Here is a 19429-nt window from a genome sequence, read left to right as displayed (position 1 = left end):
GCCCTTAAATAAGATATAGTTTGACTTATTTTGCATCTCCAATTAAGATCTAAATATTTAAGATCTTAAATTGTCTAATCAAATATTTTACTACTAATACTAAGAAGAAAACACTGAGTTAATGTTCTCCCATTAATCTCAATCTTTTCCAGTTTCTGGAAATCATTGAGAAATAAATCACGTTAGTGGAGGAAAACCCTCTATTTTCACTGATTTGGATGTGAATGATGACTTCTTCTATAGCTTACTAGATAGTAATTCCCTTTTTTTCTGAGAAATCTATGCAGTAATCTCTTTGGGGAGTTTCTGGGTCCCAGGCCCCTAACTACTGTGAAATATTGAAATTACAGTGGGAATTCCATGTGGGAGTCAGATTATAGCAAGAAATTGGAATGGGATCCCTAAGACAGATCCTATTTATGAACTATAATCATTTCACCCAGACTCAACAAAAGAGAGGGATGAAAAGGTTATCTCTGGGCACCTGCCTGACAGTGTATCTGCACAGCTGTCCCTCAAAGCTCTTTTGAACCATTCTGAAATACTTATGTCACAATCTATAACATGTCCCTCTGACATATCAAAAAACTTATTAAATCCACTTATGTAGTTTCCTGTGATAACTTAAGGCAGTGTTTTAAATCAGAAGCTGGTTTTCTCATTAAACATGTACTAAAAAACAGTCTAAGGTAAAACTACTTGGAAAACCAAAGTTTAGATATTAAAAGGAAGATTTTTAATATGTTAATTCTGAATCATTCTAGCATAAAAATAGTTTTCTTTCTCAACTTAGTTTTCTACTTTTTATTTTTATTTTGTCTCTAGTAGTACCCACCATTATAAGAATCAAATTAAATATAATTTCAGAGAGCCTCTTCCTATTTCTGTAAGTTTTTTCTTCGATGTTCTTTCAGAAAGTATTTAGTGCAGCTGTAGGGTATAGTAGTTAACATGGCTTGGAAGTCACACAGAAGTAGACCCAAATTCTGGTTCCACCGTTCATGTAAGTTCAGGCATCCTCTCTACATTATGTGAGAGTGATGCCTACCCAAGGGTAGCTGTGATCAAAATGAGATTATGTTTCTGAATTTTATAGCCAGGCACATAGTAATTACTCAATAGATAATGGCTATTATTTTATTACATACACAAACATTCAAAAATCTGAAAGAAAGACCATCCTTAATCTCACCATGTTAGTAATACAATCTTTTATTTCTTTGTAATTTGTATCCACACAAAATTTTATTTTTATATTATAATTGTAAAATATAATTTTATTCTTTTTAACATTATAATCACTTCTCTGTGTTACCATATAGGGATCATAATTACTTTTGTACTTTGTTGCATGAGATTCCATTAAGTAGATTACTATAATTTAACACTAAATTTCTGTCAAATGTTTGAGGTGTTTTGATATTACAAATAATGTTACAATAATGTTTTCATTAATACACTTTTTCATTCTGTGGAATTCCATCCTGAGGACGAATTTCCAAAGCAGACTTTTCAGGGTAAGCATGAGCTTTTTCATGACTTAGATTTGTTCTGTCAAACTGCTTTCCATGAGATTATACAATTTGTAGTTCCTCTTCCGATGTCATAAACATTATTTTATTATTTTACTTTGAGACAAGTTCTCATTAAAATGTCTAGAGTGGCCTAGAACTTGCAACCTCTCCCAAGGAGCTGGGGTTGTGGCACCCAGCTACATTTCATAAATGCTATAATGTCCTCTCCAATCTTCATGTTAATATGAATATTTTACATTGACTGAGTATTTGCCACTTGCCAAGCACTGGTCTAAGCACTTTACAGTATTATTTCATCATCCTCACAACAAATCTCTGGAGCAATTATTATTGGTTACCCTTTTGCAGATGAAGAAGTTAAGGTTCAGAAAGTTTGAAAGCTATGTCCAAGGTCACAAAGCACCTAAGTGGTAATAGTTGGACTCAAACTCAAATCCTATCTATTGCCATAGTACTCTTAGCTCCTTAACTGCATTCTACTTTACTCCCTGACCCTCCCAATAATAGTAGATGTAAAAAGAGTTTATTGATGCATTTTTTTATTATTAGCAAAATTGATGGTTTTAATTTATGTTTGTTGAAAATGTATTTTCTTCTTATGTTATTTGTTCATAAGCAACTTCTATAAAGTAGTGGGGCAAATCTGTTCCCTATGTGTTTCTTATCAATCAGTTGTATCAGAACAACCTTCTCCCAAGAGATACCAGTTTATAAGAGAAGATGCCCCTCCTTCTCTACTTCCTCCTTCCTGCCCAACATGAGCAGAATACAAACATAGTGTAGAAAGTTATGTCCGTATCTTTTTCACATCACTCACTCAAGTGAGATAGCTCCTGGCTGATTTGGAATGCTCTGTCGTGAATGAAGGTGAAAACCAATGACTCCTTGAGGGTGACAAACCACCATAATCTTTGTAACTGAACCTATTTACCAAGGCCTTTGAGAATCAACTCCACTCCTCACACCCTGCTCCCATCTCATCTTTCTCCTCCCCACTTCAAATTCCCCATCTGCTAAAGATGGAAATATATAGTACTTTGTGAGAATGTGATCCAAACAACTTGGCTATCCTTCAAAACTGATGATATAGAAACGTCCTTAAAGCCCCCATCTATAGTTTACTAAGAAAAACCAGATTTACCTAATGAACCTAAATGAATCATCCTATTTAAGCTCTAATACCTGCATTATGTCTTGCAATATATCCAAGTGCCCAGGCTGCAGCCTCTTTGACTCCAGGGTCGAAATCTTCCAGGCATATCACCAGTGTATCCAGTGCTCCGCAGTCCACAATGGCCTGAGCCAGCTGAGGGGAATGTTTACCAACTGCCCGCAACACAAAGGCCGCTGCTTTCTTGTAGAATCGCTACCAGGGCGAAAAAGACCAAACCAAGGAATTGAAAACTTACATATCCAAAGTCTATGGTAGTCATAAAGTGATTAAGTAAAACTCAATAGCTTTTGAAAACAAAAGACAAAAAAACTGCAAAATCATTTTGATTATTTGATGTTCCATCATTGTTTCTGTTCAGTAACTAAACTAAAAACAAGGTAAATCTTACATTATATTTCATATCTTTTACTCTAAAACATATAATTGGAAATTGTACAAAATAAAATATAAAATTGTGCTCTCTGCAAGTTCATAAAACAATGAGATTTTGTGTGTCTGCATTACACTCAAAGGCACTGTGTGACCCAAGGGAGCTTTTAGATTGTTAGCATGAGTTACTAAACCAACTAACTCATTTCCTTTACTTCTCCTCAGTCTCTAAGCAAGGCCAGCCTTTCATAACCTCCGCTAGTCCTTCTGGTGTCCCAAGTTACCCTGAAATAACAACCATATTCCAAGATGCAATATTCCAATCAACAAACAGAAAAATAATTCATGATCTATTTTCAAACTTCTCCTCACAAATAATAAGAATGGAATATTAGTTATTTGTCCCCTCTAGAAATGTTTTCTTAAAGATAAAAGCTAATTGTCATTATATGACTTTTAAATATTGCTTCATGTTTATATTTCCTGTATAAATTTATCTAATTAAGGAATAAGAGACTGAAACTAAAATATAAAACTAACATGTTTCTCTTCATATTACTAAAACAATTCAATGTATAAAAATATTTGACTATAACTCTCTTGTTTTATGGTTAAAAAATGATACAATGATGTTGTCATAATTCTTTTACTAATAAAACCCAATTAAGTAGTTGGGGATGTAGCTCAGTGGCAAAGTGCTTGCCTACCATGTACAAGACCCTGGGTTCAATCCCCAATGCTGCGAAACAAAACAAAACACAATTAATCTCCTACTTTATATTCTATAGTTTCTGTTTCTTTAAATGACTGCTAAAAAGGGACTAGGTGATTACAGCACCTTCTCTGAAAGCCTTCTCTTAGGCTAAGATACGATATAATACAAATTATAGGCAGAAAACAAAACACATTAAGTATATATTAACAGATTACATCTATGCAATTAACATATACTATGAATGTAAGAAATATATTGTTAGTACTGATATTTCAATATTTAGTTTCTTAAGTTATGGCAGTAACCCAATTTTTACTACTTTATTATAAATATTAGGGTAGGCCCAGTAGCAGCCAAAAGGAAACCTGGCTAGCCAGCGCTGGGGGAGGGGCAAGCAGAAAAAATCAAAGTGATAGAGTGCCAGGGATCCCAACTGCAGCAGGACCAGGGAGATCCAGGCCAACTGATTCCCGCGGCCTGCCCTGCGGCTACAGAAGGCGTGGCGCCTCAGTGAAGCCATTAATTAGCAAGCAGGGAGGTTAGGGACTGCCATTAGGTGGAATCCCGCCAGCCAAGCCCACACGGACCCTTGGGCCGAGCACGGGATCTCAGAAGGGGAAGGAAGCGGTACAGTCCCATCCCATCCCCCACAGCGGACACTCCACTGAGGCAGTCAGCGGCCACCATCCGGTAAAGCTGAAGGATACACAGCCACTCTCCTTCAGAGTTCAACATCAAAACAGGTTGGTGTCATTCAGCTCACCCCCCAGACAGCGGGAATTCGCATAAAATCTCTTCTAGGCTTGCCGGGAGAGGGAGTATCAAGCTGAGCCTCCATAAAGACTAGGGGGAAACTAGAGACACCTGACCTCCAACCCCTCCTCCCAGTAGCAGCCAAAAGGAAACCTGGCTAGTCAGCGCTGGGGGAGGGGCAAGCAGAAAAAATCAAAGTGATAGAGTGCCAGGGATCCCAACTGCAGCAGGACCAGGGAGATCCAGGCCAACTGATTCTCGCGGCCTGCCCTGCGGCTACAGAAGGCGTGGCGCCTCAGTGAAGCCATTAATTAGCAAGCAGGGAGGTTAGGGACTGCCATTAGGTGGAATCCCGCCAGCCAGGCCCACACGGACCCTTGGGCCAAGCACAGGATCTCAGAAGGGGAAGGAAGCGGTACAGTCCCATCCCATCCCCCACAGCGGACACTCCACCGAGGCAGTCAGCGGCCACCATCCAGTAAAGCTGAAGGATACACCACCACTCTCCAACAGCTTGCAACATCAAAACAGCCAGCAGCAGGACCCCGGAGATCCAGGCCAACTGACTCGCGCGGCCTGCCCCGCAGCTACAGAAGGCGTGGCGCCTCAGAGAAGCCATTAATTAGCAAGCAGGGAGGTTAGGGACTGCCATTAGGTGGAATCCCGCCAGCCAAGCCCACTGCCCACGCCCGGAACAGGCCCAGCGACCTGCCAGCATGGTAGTCACGACACCCCAATTGGAATAGGGACAGAGCAGAGCCGCCTTCCACTCCCGGAACAGGCCCAGAGAGACGCCAGAGTGGTAGACTCGTCACCCCAATTGGAGTAGGGGCACAGCCGCCGCCCGCACCTGCAAGGGAGACTTTTCAACTATACAAGAGCAACATAAATAAATAGGGGGTAAATTTCAAAAACACAACAGTTGCACCAAGCAGAAAGAAATGCGAGCAGTATGAAAAGACAAGGAAAGAAAGGACCACAAGCAATGCAGGTCAACTCAACTTTAGAAGAGGTAATAGCTTCAACAGATGGAATATCAGATAAAGAGTTCAGGATATATATGCTTCAGATGATCTGGAATCTCAAGGAAGACATGAGACAGCAAAATCAGACAATGAAAGATCACATTGACAAACAAATCCAGGAAGTAAAAGATCAATTTCACAGGGAGATAGAGGTAATAAAAAACAAACAAATAGAAATTCTAGAAATGCAGGAAACAATAAACCAACTTAAAAACTCATTGAGAATTCTATCAGAAGAGTAGATCACTTAGAAGAGAGAACATCAGACAATGAAGACAAAGTATTTCAACTGGAAAAGAACATAGACAGCTCAGCAAGTCTGCTAAGAAACCATGAGCAGAACATCCAAGAATTATGGGACAATATCAAAAGACCAAATTTAAGAGTCATTGGGATACAGGAAGGCACAGAGCTCCATTCCAAAGGAATAAACAGTCTATTCAGTGAAATAATACGAGAAAACTTCCCAGAATTGAAGAATGAGACAGAATCCCAAATCCTAGAAGCCTACAGGACGCCGAATGTGCAAAATCATAAGATATCCACACCTAGACACATTATAATGAAGATGTCCAACATACAGAATAAGGAGAGAATTTTAAAAGCTGCAAGAGAAAGAAACCAGATTACATTTAGGGGTAAACCAATCAGGATAACAGCTGATCTCTCAACACAGACTCTGAAAGCTAGAAGATCCTGGAATAACATATTTCAAACACTGAAAGACAATGGGCTCCAACCAAGAATCTTGTATCAGGCGAAATTAAGCTTCAGGTTAGAAGATGAAATTAAAACCTTCCACGATAAACAAAAGTTAAAAGAATTCGCAGCTAGAAAACCATCACTTCAAAAAATCCTTGGCAAAACATTACAGGAAGAGGAAATGGAAAATAACATTGAAAACCAACAATGGGAGGTAGGACAGTAAAGGGGGGAAAGTAGTCAAAGAGGATAACAAATCAGGTTTAGTAATATCAATAAACAAATATGGATAGAAGAACAAACCATATCTCAATAATAACCCTAAATGTTAATGGCTTAAACTCACCAATTAAGAGACACAGGCTAGTAGAATGGATCAAAAAACAAGACCCAACAATATGCTGTCTACAGGAGACGCATTTGATAGGAAAAGATATACATAGACTGAAGGTGAAAGGTTGGGAAAAATCATATCACTCATATGGACCGCGGACACAAGCAGGAGTGTCCATACTCATATCTAATAAAATAGATTTCAAGCCAAAGCTAATCAAAAGGGATATAGAAGGACACTTCATACTGCTCAAGGGAACCATACACCAACAAGACATAACAATCATAAATATATATGCCCCAAATAATGGTGCAGCTGTGTTCATCAAGCAAACTCTTCTCAAGTTCAAGAGTCTAATAGACCACCATACAATAATCATGGGAGACTTCAACACACCTCTCTCACCACTGGACAGATCTTCCAAACAAAAGTTAAATAAGGAAACTATAGAACTCAATAACACAATTAACAACCTAGACGTAATTGACATATATAGACTATACCACCCAACATCAAGTAGCTACACTTTTTTCTCAGCAGCACATGGAACCTTCTCAAAAATAGACCATATACTATGTCACAGGGCAACTCTTAGACAATACAAAGGGGTAGAGATAATACCATGCATCTTGTCTGATCATAATGGAATGAAACTGAAAATCAATGATAAAAGAAGAAAGGAAAAATCAAGCATCACCTGGAGAATGAACAATAGGTTGCTGAGTGATCAATGGGTTTTAGAAGACATCAAGGAGGAAATTAAAAAATTCCTAGAGTTAAATGAAAACACAGACACAACATATCGGAATCTATGGGACACATTGAAAGCAGTTCTAAGAGGAAAATTCATTGCTTGGAGTTCATTCCTCAAAAAAAGAAAAAACCAACAAATAAAGGATCTCATACTTCATCTCAAAATCCTAGAAAAAGAAGAGCTAAACAACAGCAAAAGAAGTAGAAGGCAAGAAATAATTAAAATCAGAGCTGAAATTAATGAAATTGAAACAAAAGAAACAATTGAAAAAATTGACAAAACTAAAAGCTGGTTCTTTGAAAAAATAAATAAAATTGACAGACCCTTAGCCATGCTAACGAAGAGAAGAAGAGAGAGAACCCAAATTACTAGCATACGGGATGAAAAAGGCAATATCACAACAGACACTTCAGAAATACAGAAGATAATCAGAAATTACTTTGAATCCTTATACTTCAATAAAATAGAAGATAGTGAAGGCATAGATAAATTCCTTGAGTCCTATGATCTGCCCAGATTGAGCCAGGAGGATATAGACAACCTAAACAGACCAATAACAATAGAGGAAATAGAAGAAACCATCCAAAGACTACCAACTAAGAAAAGCCCAGGACCGGATGGGTATACAGCAGAGTTTTACAAAACCTTTAAAGAGGAACTAACACCAATACTTTTCAAGCTATTTCAGGAAATAGAAAAAGAGGGAGAACTTCCAAATTCATTCTACGAGGCCAACATCACCCTGATTCCGAAACCAGACAAAGACACTTCAAAGAAGGAAAACTACAGACCAATATCTCTAATGAACCTTGACGCAAAAATCCTCAATAAAATTCTGGCGAATCGGATTCAAATACATATCAAAAAAATTATACATCATGATCAAGTAGGATTCATCCCTGGGATGCAAGGCTGGTTTAATATACGGAAATCAATAAATGTTATTCACCACATCAATAGACTTAAAAATAAGAACCATATGATCATCTCAATAGATGCAGAAAAAGCATTCGACAAAGTACAGCATCCCTTTATGTTCAAAACTCTAGAAAAATTAGGGATAACAGGATCATACCTCAACATTGTAAAAGCAATCTATGATAAGCCACAGGCCAGCATCATTCTGAATGGAGAAAAATTGAAGGCATTCCCTCTAAGATCTGGTACAAGACAGGGATGCCCTCTCTCACCACTTCTGTTCAACATAGTCCTCGAAACACTGGCCAGAGCAATTAGACAGACGAAAGAAATTAAAGGCATAAAAATAGGAAAAGAAGAACTTAAATTATCACTATTTGCAGATGATATGATTCTATACCTAGAAGACCCAAAAGGGTCTACAAAGAAGCTATTAGAACTAATAAATGAATTCAGCAAAGTGGCAGGATATAAGATCAACACGCATAAATCAAAGGCATTCCTGTATATCAGCGACAAATCCTCTGAAATGGAAATGAGGACAACTACTCCATTCACAATATCCCCCCAAAAAATAAAATACTTGGGAATCAACCTAACAAAAGAGGTGAAAGATTTATACAAGGAAAATTACAGAACCCTAAAGAAAGATATAGAAGAAGACCTTAGAAGATGGAAAAATATACCCTGCTCATGGATAGGCAGAACCAACATCATCAAGATGGCGATATTACCAAAAGTTCTCTATAAGTTTAATGCAATGCCAATCAAAATCCCAGCAGCATTTCTTGTAGAAATAGATAAAAGAATCATGAAATTCATATGGAATCATAAAAGACCCAGAATAGCAAAACAATGCTAAGCAGGAAGTGTGAATCAGGCGGTATAGCGATACCAGACTTCAAACTATACTACAGAGCAATAGTAACTAAAACAGCATGGTACTGGTACCAAAACAGGCGGGTGGACCAATGGTACAGAATAGAGGACACAGTAACCAACCCACAAAACTACAACTATCTTATATTTGATAAAGGGTCTAAAAGCATGCAATGGAGGAAGGATAGCATCTTCAACAAATGGTGCTGGGAAAACTGGAAATCCATTTGCATCAAAATGAATCTGAATCCCTATCTCTTGCCATGCACAAAAGTTAACTCAAAATGGATCAAGGAGCTTGATATTAAATCAGAGACACGGCATCTGATAGAAGAAAAAGTAGGGTATGATCTACATACTGTGGGATCGGGCTCCAAATTCCTCAATAGGACACCCATAGCGCAAAAGTTAACAACTAGAATCAACAAATGGGACTTACTCAAACTGAAAAGTTTTTTCTCAGCAAAAGAAACAATAAGAGAGATAAACAGGGAGCCTACATCCTGGGAACAAATCTTTACTCCACACACTTCAGATAGAGCCCTAATAACCAGAATATACAAAGAACTCAAAAAATTAGACAATAAGATAACAAATAACCCAATCAATAAATGGGCAAAGGACCTGAACAGACACTTCTCAGAGGAGGACATACAATCAATCAATAAGTACATGAAAAAATGCTCACCATCGCTAGCAGTCAGAGAAATGCAAATCAAAACTACCCTAAGATACCATCTCACCCCAGTAAGATTGGCAGCCATTAGAAAGTCAAACAACAATAAGTGCTGGAGAGGATGCGGGGAAAAGGGCACTCTTATTCATTGCTGGTGGGACTGCAAATTGGTGCAGCCAATTTGGAAAGCAGTATGGAGATTTCTTGGAAAGCTGGGAATGGAACCACCATTTGACCCAGCTATTCCCCTTCTCGGTCTATTCCCCAAAGACCTAATAAGAGCATGCTACAGGGACACTGCTACATCGATGTTCATAGCAGCACAATTCACGATAGCAAGATTGTGGAATCAGCCTAGATGCCCTTCAATAGATGAATGGATAAAAAAAATGTGGCATTTATACACAATGGAGTATTACTCTGCATTAAGAAATGACAAAATCATAGAATTTGGAGGGAAATGGATGGCATTAGAGCAGATTATGCTAAGTGAAGCTAGTCAATCTTTAAAAAATAAATACCAAATGACCCCTTTGATATAAGGGGAGTAAACAAGGACAGGGTAGGGGCGAAAGTTTGAGAAGAAGATTTACATTAAACAGGGATGAGAGGTGGGAGGGAAAGGGAGTGAGAAGGGAAATCGCATGGAAATGGAAGGCGATCCTCAGGGTTATACAAAATGACATATAAGAGGAAAGGAGGGGTAAGACAAGATAATACAAATCGAAGAAATGATTTACAGTAGAAGGGGTAGAGAGAGAAAAGGGGAGGGGAGGGGAGGGGAGGGGGGATAGTAGAGAATAGGACAGACAGCAGAATGCATCAGACCCTAGAAAGGCAATCTGTCAATCAATGGAAGGGTAACTGATGTGATACAGCAATCTGTATATGGGGTAAAATTGGGAGTTCATAACCCACTTGAATCAAACTGTGAAAGATGATGTATTAAGAACTATGTAATGTTTTGAACGACCAACAATAAATAAATAAATAAATAAATAAATAAATAAATATTAGGGTAGAATTTTAAAGTGGGTTTCTATAGATCATTTTCTTATAATCATGGGAAATAATGATATTTCTTGTCATTACTATAAACTAATTTGACTTTTGACTCTGCTGAATCATCAATTCACAGGTAATTTACAGGTATCAATAATTATTATTAATGCAGTGCCTATAATTCATATGTTCTGATCTAATTCTCTCTTCTTTTTACTTCATGCAAATTCCTAGTGTTCCTCTTTCCTATTCCTTACCAAATGAATTGGCTTTAAAAGAGAAAGAGAGAGAGAAAAAACACACAGGACTTTGTGCTTCATAAAAAGGAGATTAAATATCCTTTGAGAAATGACTTCAAGACTGATAGGTGAAAGAGACAGAAGCATATGAATGAATAATGCTTTGATTCTCACTGCTTCCTCACTTTTATGCCTAGTATTTTCTGTCTCTTTACACCTAAAAGACATTCATTCATTCTTAGAAAATTTCTATTGAGAAACTTCTATGTGGGATATAGAAACACAGACCCCTAACCTCAAAGGAAAGAATAGAATCAAGGAGGAAGAAACTCTATTTGATGAAAAAGAAACATTCACAAGAAAAATTAAGTTTCTTCCTTTTTTTTTTTTTTTTTTTGATACTGGGAATTGAACTCAGGGGCACTCAACCACTGAACCACATACCTGGCCCTGTTTTGTATTTTATTTAGAGACAGAGTCTCATTGCATTGCTTAGTACCTCGCTAAGTTGTTAAGGCTTGCTTTGAACTCGAGATCCTCCTGTCTCAGCCTCCCAAGCCACTGGGATTACAGGCATGTGCCACTACGACCAGTAGAAAATTAAGTTTCTGTGATTTCTTGTGAGGGCATTAGTAAATGACTCTCAAATCTATTAAAAACAAAAACAAACTAACAACCATAACAAAAAACAAGGGCTAAGCATGTAGCTTAGTAATGGAGCACTCGCCCAGCATTTATGAGGTCCTGGATTCAATCCCCAGCACCAAAAAAAAAAAAAAAAAATCAAAATTTTTGCACAATTTGGATTTTCAAATTCTGATAAAATATATGTATTGTAAAATTTGCCATTTTAATCATTTTGAAATATAAAATGTGGTGATATTTAATGCATTCATAATGTATGTCGTACAACCATCACCACTATCTAGTTCCAGAATATTTTCAATACCCCTACAAGAAACCCCTTATAAATTAAGCAGCCACTCCCTATTCCCATTCTTCACCCAGTCCCTAGCAACCACCAATATGCGTCTGTCTCTATGGATTTGCATATTCTGGATATTTCATATAAATGGGATCATACTATATGTGGCCTTTCACTTGACATAATGTGATTGCTTTATGTATGATTCCCTAAAATAAAAGAACTAAATCATTGTCTCCTTATATTAACTTAATGGAGAAAAGCTGTTTATCAGCTCCAAAGCTAAATACACTAAAGATATTATTATGTGCAATTCCGAGAATTTTAGGTTGTATTAATGCCCAAATAATTCAAACACCTATAAATGCACAACTCTGCCCACTCTACCAAAATTTTTAAACCCTAAAACAAAATGCATATAAATTATTTCTTTTTAAATCTTACATTCTGTTCTGCCAGTGAATAAACAAGCTGTGGAAGAATGTCGCCCTTCACAACTGCTTCTGCTAAGTCATCATTATAATTGGCCAGTCTCCCAAGAGCCAAAGCAGCAGTCTGTTGAATTGTTGGGACCACATCCAGAAGAAGAGGCCTCAGCAAAGACATTACACCTGAGTTAAATTATGAAACACAGAATCAGCAAAATTTAAATTAAAAAGCAAACACAATTTAGTATATATATATAGCTCTGGGATGGCCCCCAGAGGCTCCTGGGTTAGAGTTGGGTCTGCAGCTAGCACAGCACTGCTGGGAGGTGGTGGAGACTAGGATTTGGGCAGATCCCTGAGGGCATGTCCTTGAAGTCTTGAGTCTCTTGGGTCCCTTTCCTCAACTCCTGTCTCCCTCCCTCCCTCCCTCCCTCCCTTTCTCCTTCCTGGCTGCCATGAATTGAGCAGTTTTGCTCCCTGCCATGATGTTCTGCCCTACCACAGCCCATAAACTGCAGCCAAGTAATCATGCACTGAAACCTCTAAACTGTGAGCCAAAATAAATCTTTCCTCCTTTATGTTGATTTTTATTAAGTATTTTTCATAGTGACAGAAAGCTGACATAACACATATGCAGACAAGAGAATCAAGGGTAAAAATCAGTGGAAACAAAAAAAATTATCCACTAAAAGTTAATGGGATATTTAGAATTATCTGACCTGCCAAGACACAAAATCATACAAACTGTAATTATTAAGCAGCAGCACAGCATGGAAATAAGAAAGGCTTTGGAGTGAGAGTCTGAATCTCAAAACAAAATATGTACAGCAGAGGAAGGAGATTGAGGTGAAGGGGGGTGGGTAAGAGGAATAACTGTGTAATGAAATTGAGCAAATTATGCTATATGCATGTATGAATACATCATAATGAACTCCACTTCTATGTACAACTATAATGTACCAGTTAAGAAAATAATAAATAAATAGAAGACTGCTAGAGTAAAGCAAGGGGACAGGAGGAGGGAGGAGAGAAGGGAAAGGGGAAGTACTGGGGACTAAGAAAGAGCAAACTGTCCCATGCATTTATGATTATGTAAAAATGAACCTCACTATTATGTACAACTATAATGCACCAATGAAAACATTTTTTTAAAAAATGAAAATCTGATTCAACTCATAAATAGCTATGTGACCTGATAGGGTTGTCATGAGGACTGCAGACTAAGTTGTATATGGTATAATGCCTAGTACCTCATAGGCAGGGAATAGGAGGGGGAAGTCCCCAAGTCCTTTATTCTCAATGAAGCCTTCCATTTAGTCTTTTCTCTTATTCCAACTTAATTTATAGTTTATTACAGAAATTTTATCAGGATCTATCTCAGAACATGGGCAGCTGGAAGGGCCATTTTGCTTGGACCTCGTACTCATGAAGAGTACTACCTCCAAGTAAATTCCTTTAGATTAACATAATATATTATCAGCCTTCATAACATTCACCCTAGGAAAGAATACATTGCTTTCACAACCATAATGAAAACAGCTTATAGCTATCCAGCACTTATTATATGCATACATTGTTCTAAGGACTTTTTTCCATATTAATTCACTTAACCCTCATAACAATCCTATGGAGTAGGCCCTATTATTATGTCTGTTTTACTAATAGGATAGGAAATTAAAGCTGAGAGCAGTAAATTGTCACACAACTAGTAAATGGTAGTGCAAGGCTAGAATTTAAACATTCTTTATAGTCATTATTAAATAAATAATGTGTATTGAAAATTAAGGGGAGAGGGAGATCAATAATAATTGCATTTTGGTTATTTTTCTGGCTATTCCAACTCTTTATATCAACCTTGCCTTGTTATAAAGCCTGAAAAATAGTCTATTACAATTTTCTGCTTTAATGATGCTGTTTGAGACTAAGAAAGGTAATGACAGAATTCTAACTGGAACAAAGTGCCCTTGATCTTCTAAACATTACTTAATTTATACCAGTTTATTAAACTTGATGTCATTACATCTTTTCTTTAAAAATATATCCCATTAATACATAAAAGTAAAATCACCAATATACTTTTTTGTGTTCTATCCAGAAACACTGAATAGAATAAAAAGAAACATTTATAAAAACTATAACACCTAAGATCAGACCACAATTAAAGAAATAGTACTACCAAATAACATAAGCAGAAAACAACTACATTTATCACCAATAAATTTAAGATGTGATCTCTGGCTTTTACTAGTTTCTAGTTTCATTGGTCATCATTTTTATATCCAAGTTGGCCACATTAGATCATCTTCTCTAAGGCCACCACTGAAGTGTGGATCCCTCGCAGGTTGGTTAACTCTGGGTAGGAGGGCTCCTATTCACACAGGGGTCATAGCTCACAGTAAACCAACCTAATGCTCATGAATATTGCTTATAGTATTATCCATCTCTTTTAAATGGAGTTTCTAAAATCTCAATCTCACAACAAAAACTTTAAAACTGAATAATGTATTAGAATAACTACCAAATGTTGACACAAGTTATTTCTGGAAAGTTAAGTGTAAAACAATTTTCTTTATTACTTTTTGTTGCAGTCTTACATGGTAAAACATAAATAACATAAAATCACCATATTGACCCTTTTTAAATGTATGATTCATGCATTTGTAATTCATATAACCATCACCACCTAACAACTACTGTGGCTGCACCATTTACTTTTCCACCAGCAAAATACCAGGGGTTCAATTGTTCTGCATCCTCACCAACAACTGTTATTTTCGATTTAAAAAAATAATACTCATCCTAATGTGTGTAAAGTGATATCTCACTGTGGTTTTGATTTGCATTTCCCCAGAAATGCTGCTGAATTTCCTTTTGTGTGATTCTTGGCCATTTGTATGTCTTTGTTGGAGAAATACAATTCAACACCTTTGCTCATTTTGGAGTTGTTTTTGTTGTCATTGATATCCTTTTTTTTTTTATAATGGACATATACCCTTTCAATTAAAAAAGGTCAACACTCTAAAGAGAAAAGCCGAAATTCATAAACATATTTAAAGTTTCATAATGAATGCACTAATGAGGCAAAAAAATATTAAAAGAATCACAATTGGGCTGGGGTTGTTGCTCAGTGATAGAGCGTTTGCCTCGCATGTTTAAGGCACTGGGTTTGATCCTCAGCACCACATAAAAATAAATAAATAAATAAAGATTTAAAAAAAATCACAATTATGTTTCATGTTATTTTCCTTAGATGATTCTGGTGTTTCTGTATTTTGTTTTGTTTTCCCACTTGATACATTTATGTGAAGGCAATGGTTTATTGTATTTTGAAATATAATTTTGAAATCAATTTATACTGGGTTATTCATATTGTATTGTGTCCTGAAATCTAAAAAACTTTGAACTGTTAAGAATATAAAGAATTAATTAATTTATCTGGGGTTATAATAGTCAATTCTCAGTGTTTATTATAGTATTTAGCTAATTTATTATAAGTCTCCCAATTTTGGAAATTTTCAGTTTACAATTTAGAAGAAAATATTTTGTCCCCTAAAATGGTATTTCACCAGTCCATATAACCAAAAGAATCTTTCTTCACACATTTTCTCCATTCTCTACTACATCTGGCTCATAAAATAAAACAAATCATAATTCTTTACCTTCTAATCCTATATCCAGTTATCAAAGTTAGGCTTCTTTTCAATACTTCTGCTCTATATTCCTTAGTTTAAATGGAAGCAAAATGTAAAATTCTGAAAAAATTTTGAATCTCCAAACTTATAAAAAAAAATAAAAGCTAATGTGTCGGTTTGCAATATTTTTGTTTGAATGATATGATTCAATAAATGACCTTGAGGCTGAGAGTATAGTTGAGTGGTAGAACAGTTGTCTAGTATGGATTCAGTCTTCGGCACAGAAAAATAAATAAATAAATGACCTTCAATCAGGTCATTTTTATTGGAGAAAAAAATAAATTCTCAAAAATACTACTCCAAATGTCTAGTTTCAATGGCCTCTTAGTGCTTCATACTTGTCAGTCCCCAGGTGCTTTTCTTTCTCTAAAGGGACATTGAGGATGGAAACTGTTTTTCTAATTATAGATTTGTCCTTAAAATACAGATAAAAATACAAAAGGAACTGCATAAAAATGATGACTAAATGAAAAAACAATAAAGCAGCAACATATAAAGAAATTTTTCCTTACCTGGCTGTCCATTAGGAATCCAGTCCACAATAAGTGCATGCATAAAAATTTAAAGTCCATAAATAACAGAAACCTGAATAGTTGCTATAATATCAGATAAGGCCTTTAGTGAGAAGCTAATGACATCTTTAGAATCTCCACTGAAGATCCCAATATATATACTAACAATATATCCAATATTAAAAATAAGAATTCAGAGGTTTGGGGGCTGGGGTTGTAGCTCAGTGGCAGAGCGCTTGCCTAGCATATGTGAGGCACTGGGTTTGATTCTCAGCACCACATATAAATAAATGAATAAAATAAAGGTCCATCAACAACTAAAAAAAAAAAAAAAAAAAGAAGAAGAATTTGGGTGTTGCTGTGTAATATCACTGAGCTTGCCTGGCATCTATGAGTTAGGTTCAATCCTCAGCACTGCAAAAAATAAAAATAAGACCAAAATTCATATACTATACTCTAGTATCTATAAGATAATTCTGCCTACTCTATAAAAACAAATTGATGTGAAAACATTTTTGGAATTTAACCTAAAGATAATCTTTAAATCCCCCCATATACATACACACACACACACAAACATGCATGCGTACACACATTGTCACTTTGAGTTCCTATTCTATTTTTTTGTGGTTGTTGTTCTTTTATTTATTTATTTTTATTTTTTAATATCTTTATTTTTATATGGTGCTGAGGATTGAACCCAGTTCCTCATATATATGAGGCAGGCACTCTATCACTGAGCTACAGCCCCAGCCCCTGTTGTTGTTCTTTTAAAGCCATATTAGGAACATTGCTTCTAATACTTACATTGCAATTTAGTTATACAAAAAAACCAAAAATCAAATAACCTTGCTGTTTTCATAGTTATTCACTCAAAAAATATGTCAGGTTTAACCAAGTGGCAAGAAACAGAAATATATAGGCAGCACTTAATGTCAAGAAACTAATAATCTAGTGGAGATTACAATATAACCTCAAAGAAATCATAACTCTTTAATTCCTTTTAATATAATATAGTCTAAATAACCTTGATTTTGCTTCCAATGGCATATAGAAATCATAAGGAAGAAAATGTTAACCATTTTCAATGACAAAAAATAACCCATTCATTCTTATATTACATGCATATAATTTATACATATTTTACCTCAATCTGCTGTTTTATAAAAACATTTAACATCTCAACTTTGATCCTTTAAAGACAAGTATCTTTGAATAGTTCTTTGAATCTTCCCAATTGTACCATTTTAACCTTGAAAAGTACCTTTGTGATAAACATTTTTAATATTTTTAAAAATATGTGCAAACTGGGCTTTTTGGTCTACTTAAGTCATAGCAAAGATTTCTTGAGCTGGGCAAGATAGTGTGTACCTTCAGTCCCAGCTGCTCATGAGGCTGAAACAGGAGAATTGCTTGAGCCTGAGAGCCTAAGGCCAGCCTGGGCAATATTCAAAGAGCCCATCTTAAAAATAAAAGGAGCCTGGTACTGTGGCTCATGCCTGTAATCCGGGAGGCAGGGGCAAGAGGATTGCAAGTTCAAAGCCAGCTTCAGTAACTTGGCAAGGCCCTAGGTAAGTTGGTGGGTTTCTGTCTCAAAATAAAATATAAAAATAAGACTGGGGATATGGTTTAGTGTTTAAGTACCATTGGAGGTTCAATCTCTGGTACCAAAAAAAAAATAAAGGGAAAAACAGAAAAGATTTATTGTTGCCTCTTACCTGCTTTATTTTGTTTAAACTTTTCCATTTTATTTCTTTATTGTTGTAAAACATACAAATAACAAAGGTTATTATTTAATCATTTAAAAGTGTGAACTTAGTGGCATTAAGTACTTTTCACAATGTGGTACAACCATCACCAATATCTATTTCCAGAACATTTTTTCATTCCTAACAGAAACTCTACACCCCATTAAACAATAACTCTCCATTTCCCTTCCCCTCAGCCTCTTGTACCCTCTATTCTTTTTTCTGTCTCTGTTATTTTCCTATTCTAAGTACTTTATTTAAGTGGAATCATACAGTATTTGTCCCTTTTTGTCTGGCTTATTTCATGGGATCATAGGATAATTCTAGGTTTGCTTTTTGAGGAATGCCAAATTGTTTTCTATAGTTATTTTTACATTTCCACCAGCAAAGCAAGGCACCAAAATTCCAATTTCTTCAAATCCTCATCAACTTTTATTTTTTGGTTTAGTTTGGTTTTTCTATAACTCCATCCCAGTGAACATTCACTGATATCTCATTGTGGTTTTTTATTTTATTTAAGTTTATTTATTTATTTTTGTAGTGCCAGGTATTAAACCTGGTGCTAGTCAAGTACTCTACCACTAAGCTGCACTCCCAGCCTCCTATTCTTTTAAATTAATAGAATCTTCCTGTGTTGCCAAGACTGGCCTTTAATTCATAATTCTTCAGCCTCAGCCTTCTGGACAACTGGGACTACAGGCCCACATGCTACCTCTTATGATTTTGATTTGCATTTCCCTGACTATTGAGCATCTTTTCATATGTTTATTGCCATTTGTATATCTTCCTTGAAAAAATACATAGATTTTTTTAATTTAGAATTACTATGGAATGAATAATTCATTCAAGAAACATATATTAAAAATATGTAGGGATGGGTTTGTGGCTCAGTGGCAGAGCACTTATCTAGCATGTATGAGGCACTGGGTTTGATTCTTAGCACCACATAAAAAATGAACAGATAAAATAAAGGTATTCTGTCCATCTACAACTACAAAAAAAAATTGTAAAAAAAGAATATACAAAGTATTGTAAACAATTGTCCTTAA

General features: G+C 36.1%; 1 protein-coding gene across 3 annotated transcripts in view; it reads right to left on the bottom strand.

The window, feature by feature from the left end:
- Positions 1-19429, bottom strand: part of Spag6 (sperm associated antigen 6) — a 73650-nt gene that overhangs the window by 41595 nt on the left and 12626 nt on the right. For 2 of the 3 annotated variants that reach the window (XM_026402381.2, XM_077802714.1), the window contains exons 3-4: positions 12445-12611; positions 2718-2901 (exon numbers count right to left, since the gene is read on the bottom strand). In XM_026402381.2, coding sequence (XP_026258166.1) covers positions 2718-2901; positions 12445-12611 — 351 coding nt within the window. Of the gene's footprint in view, positions 1-2717; positions 2902-12444; positions 12612-16632; positions 16676-19429 lie in introns of those variants that run through there. The other variant, XM_026402382.2, reaches the window with a different exon arrangement.

The sequence above is a fragment of the Urocitellus parryii genome, chromosome 9, assembly GCF_045843805.1.
Source record: "Urocitellus parryii isolate mUroPar1 chromosome 9, mUroPar1.hap1, whole genome shotgun sequence".
NCBI classification, from domain to species: Eukaryota; Metazoa; Chordata; class Mammalia; order Rodentia; family Sciuridae; genus Urocitellus; species Urocitellus parryii.
This window is presented reverse-complemented; position numbering and strand designations above follow the sequence as displayed.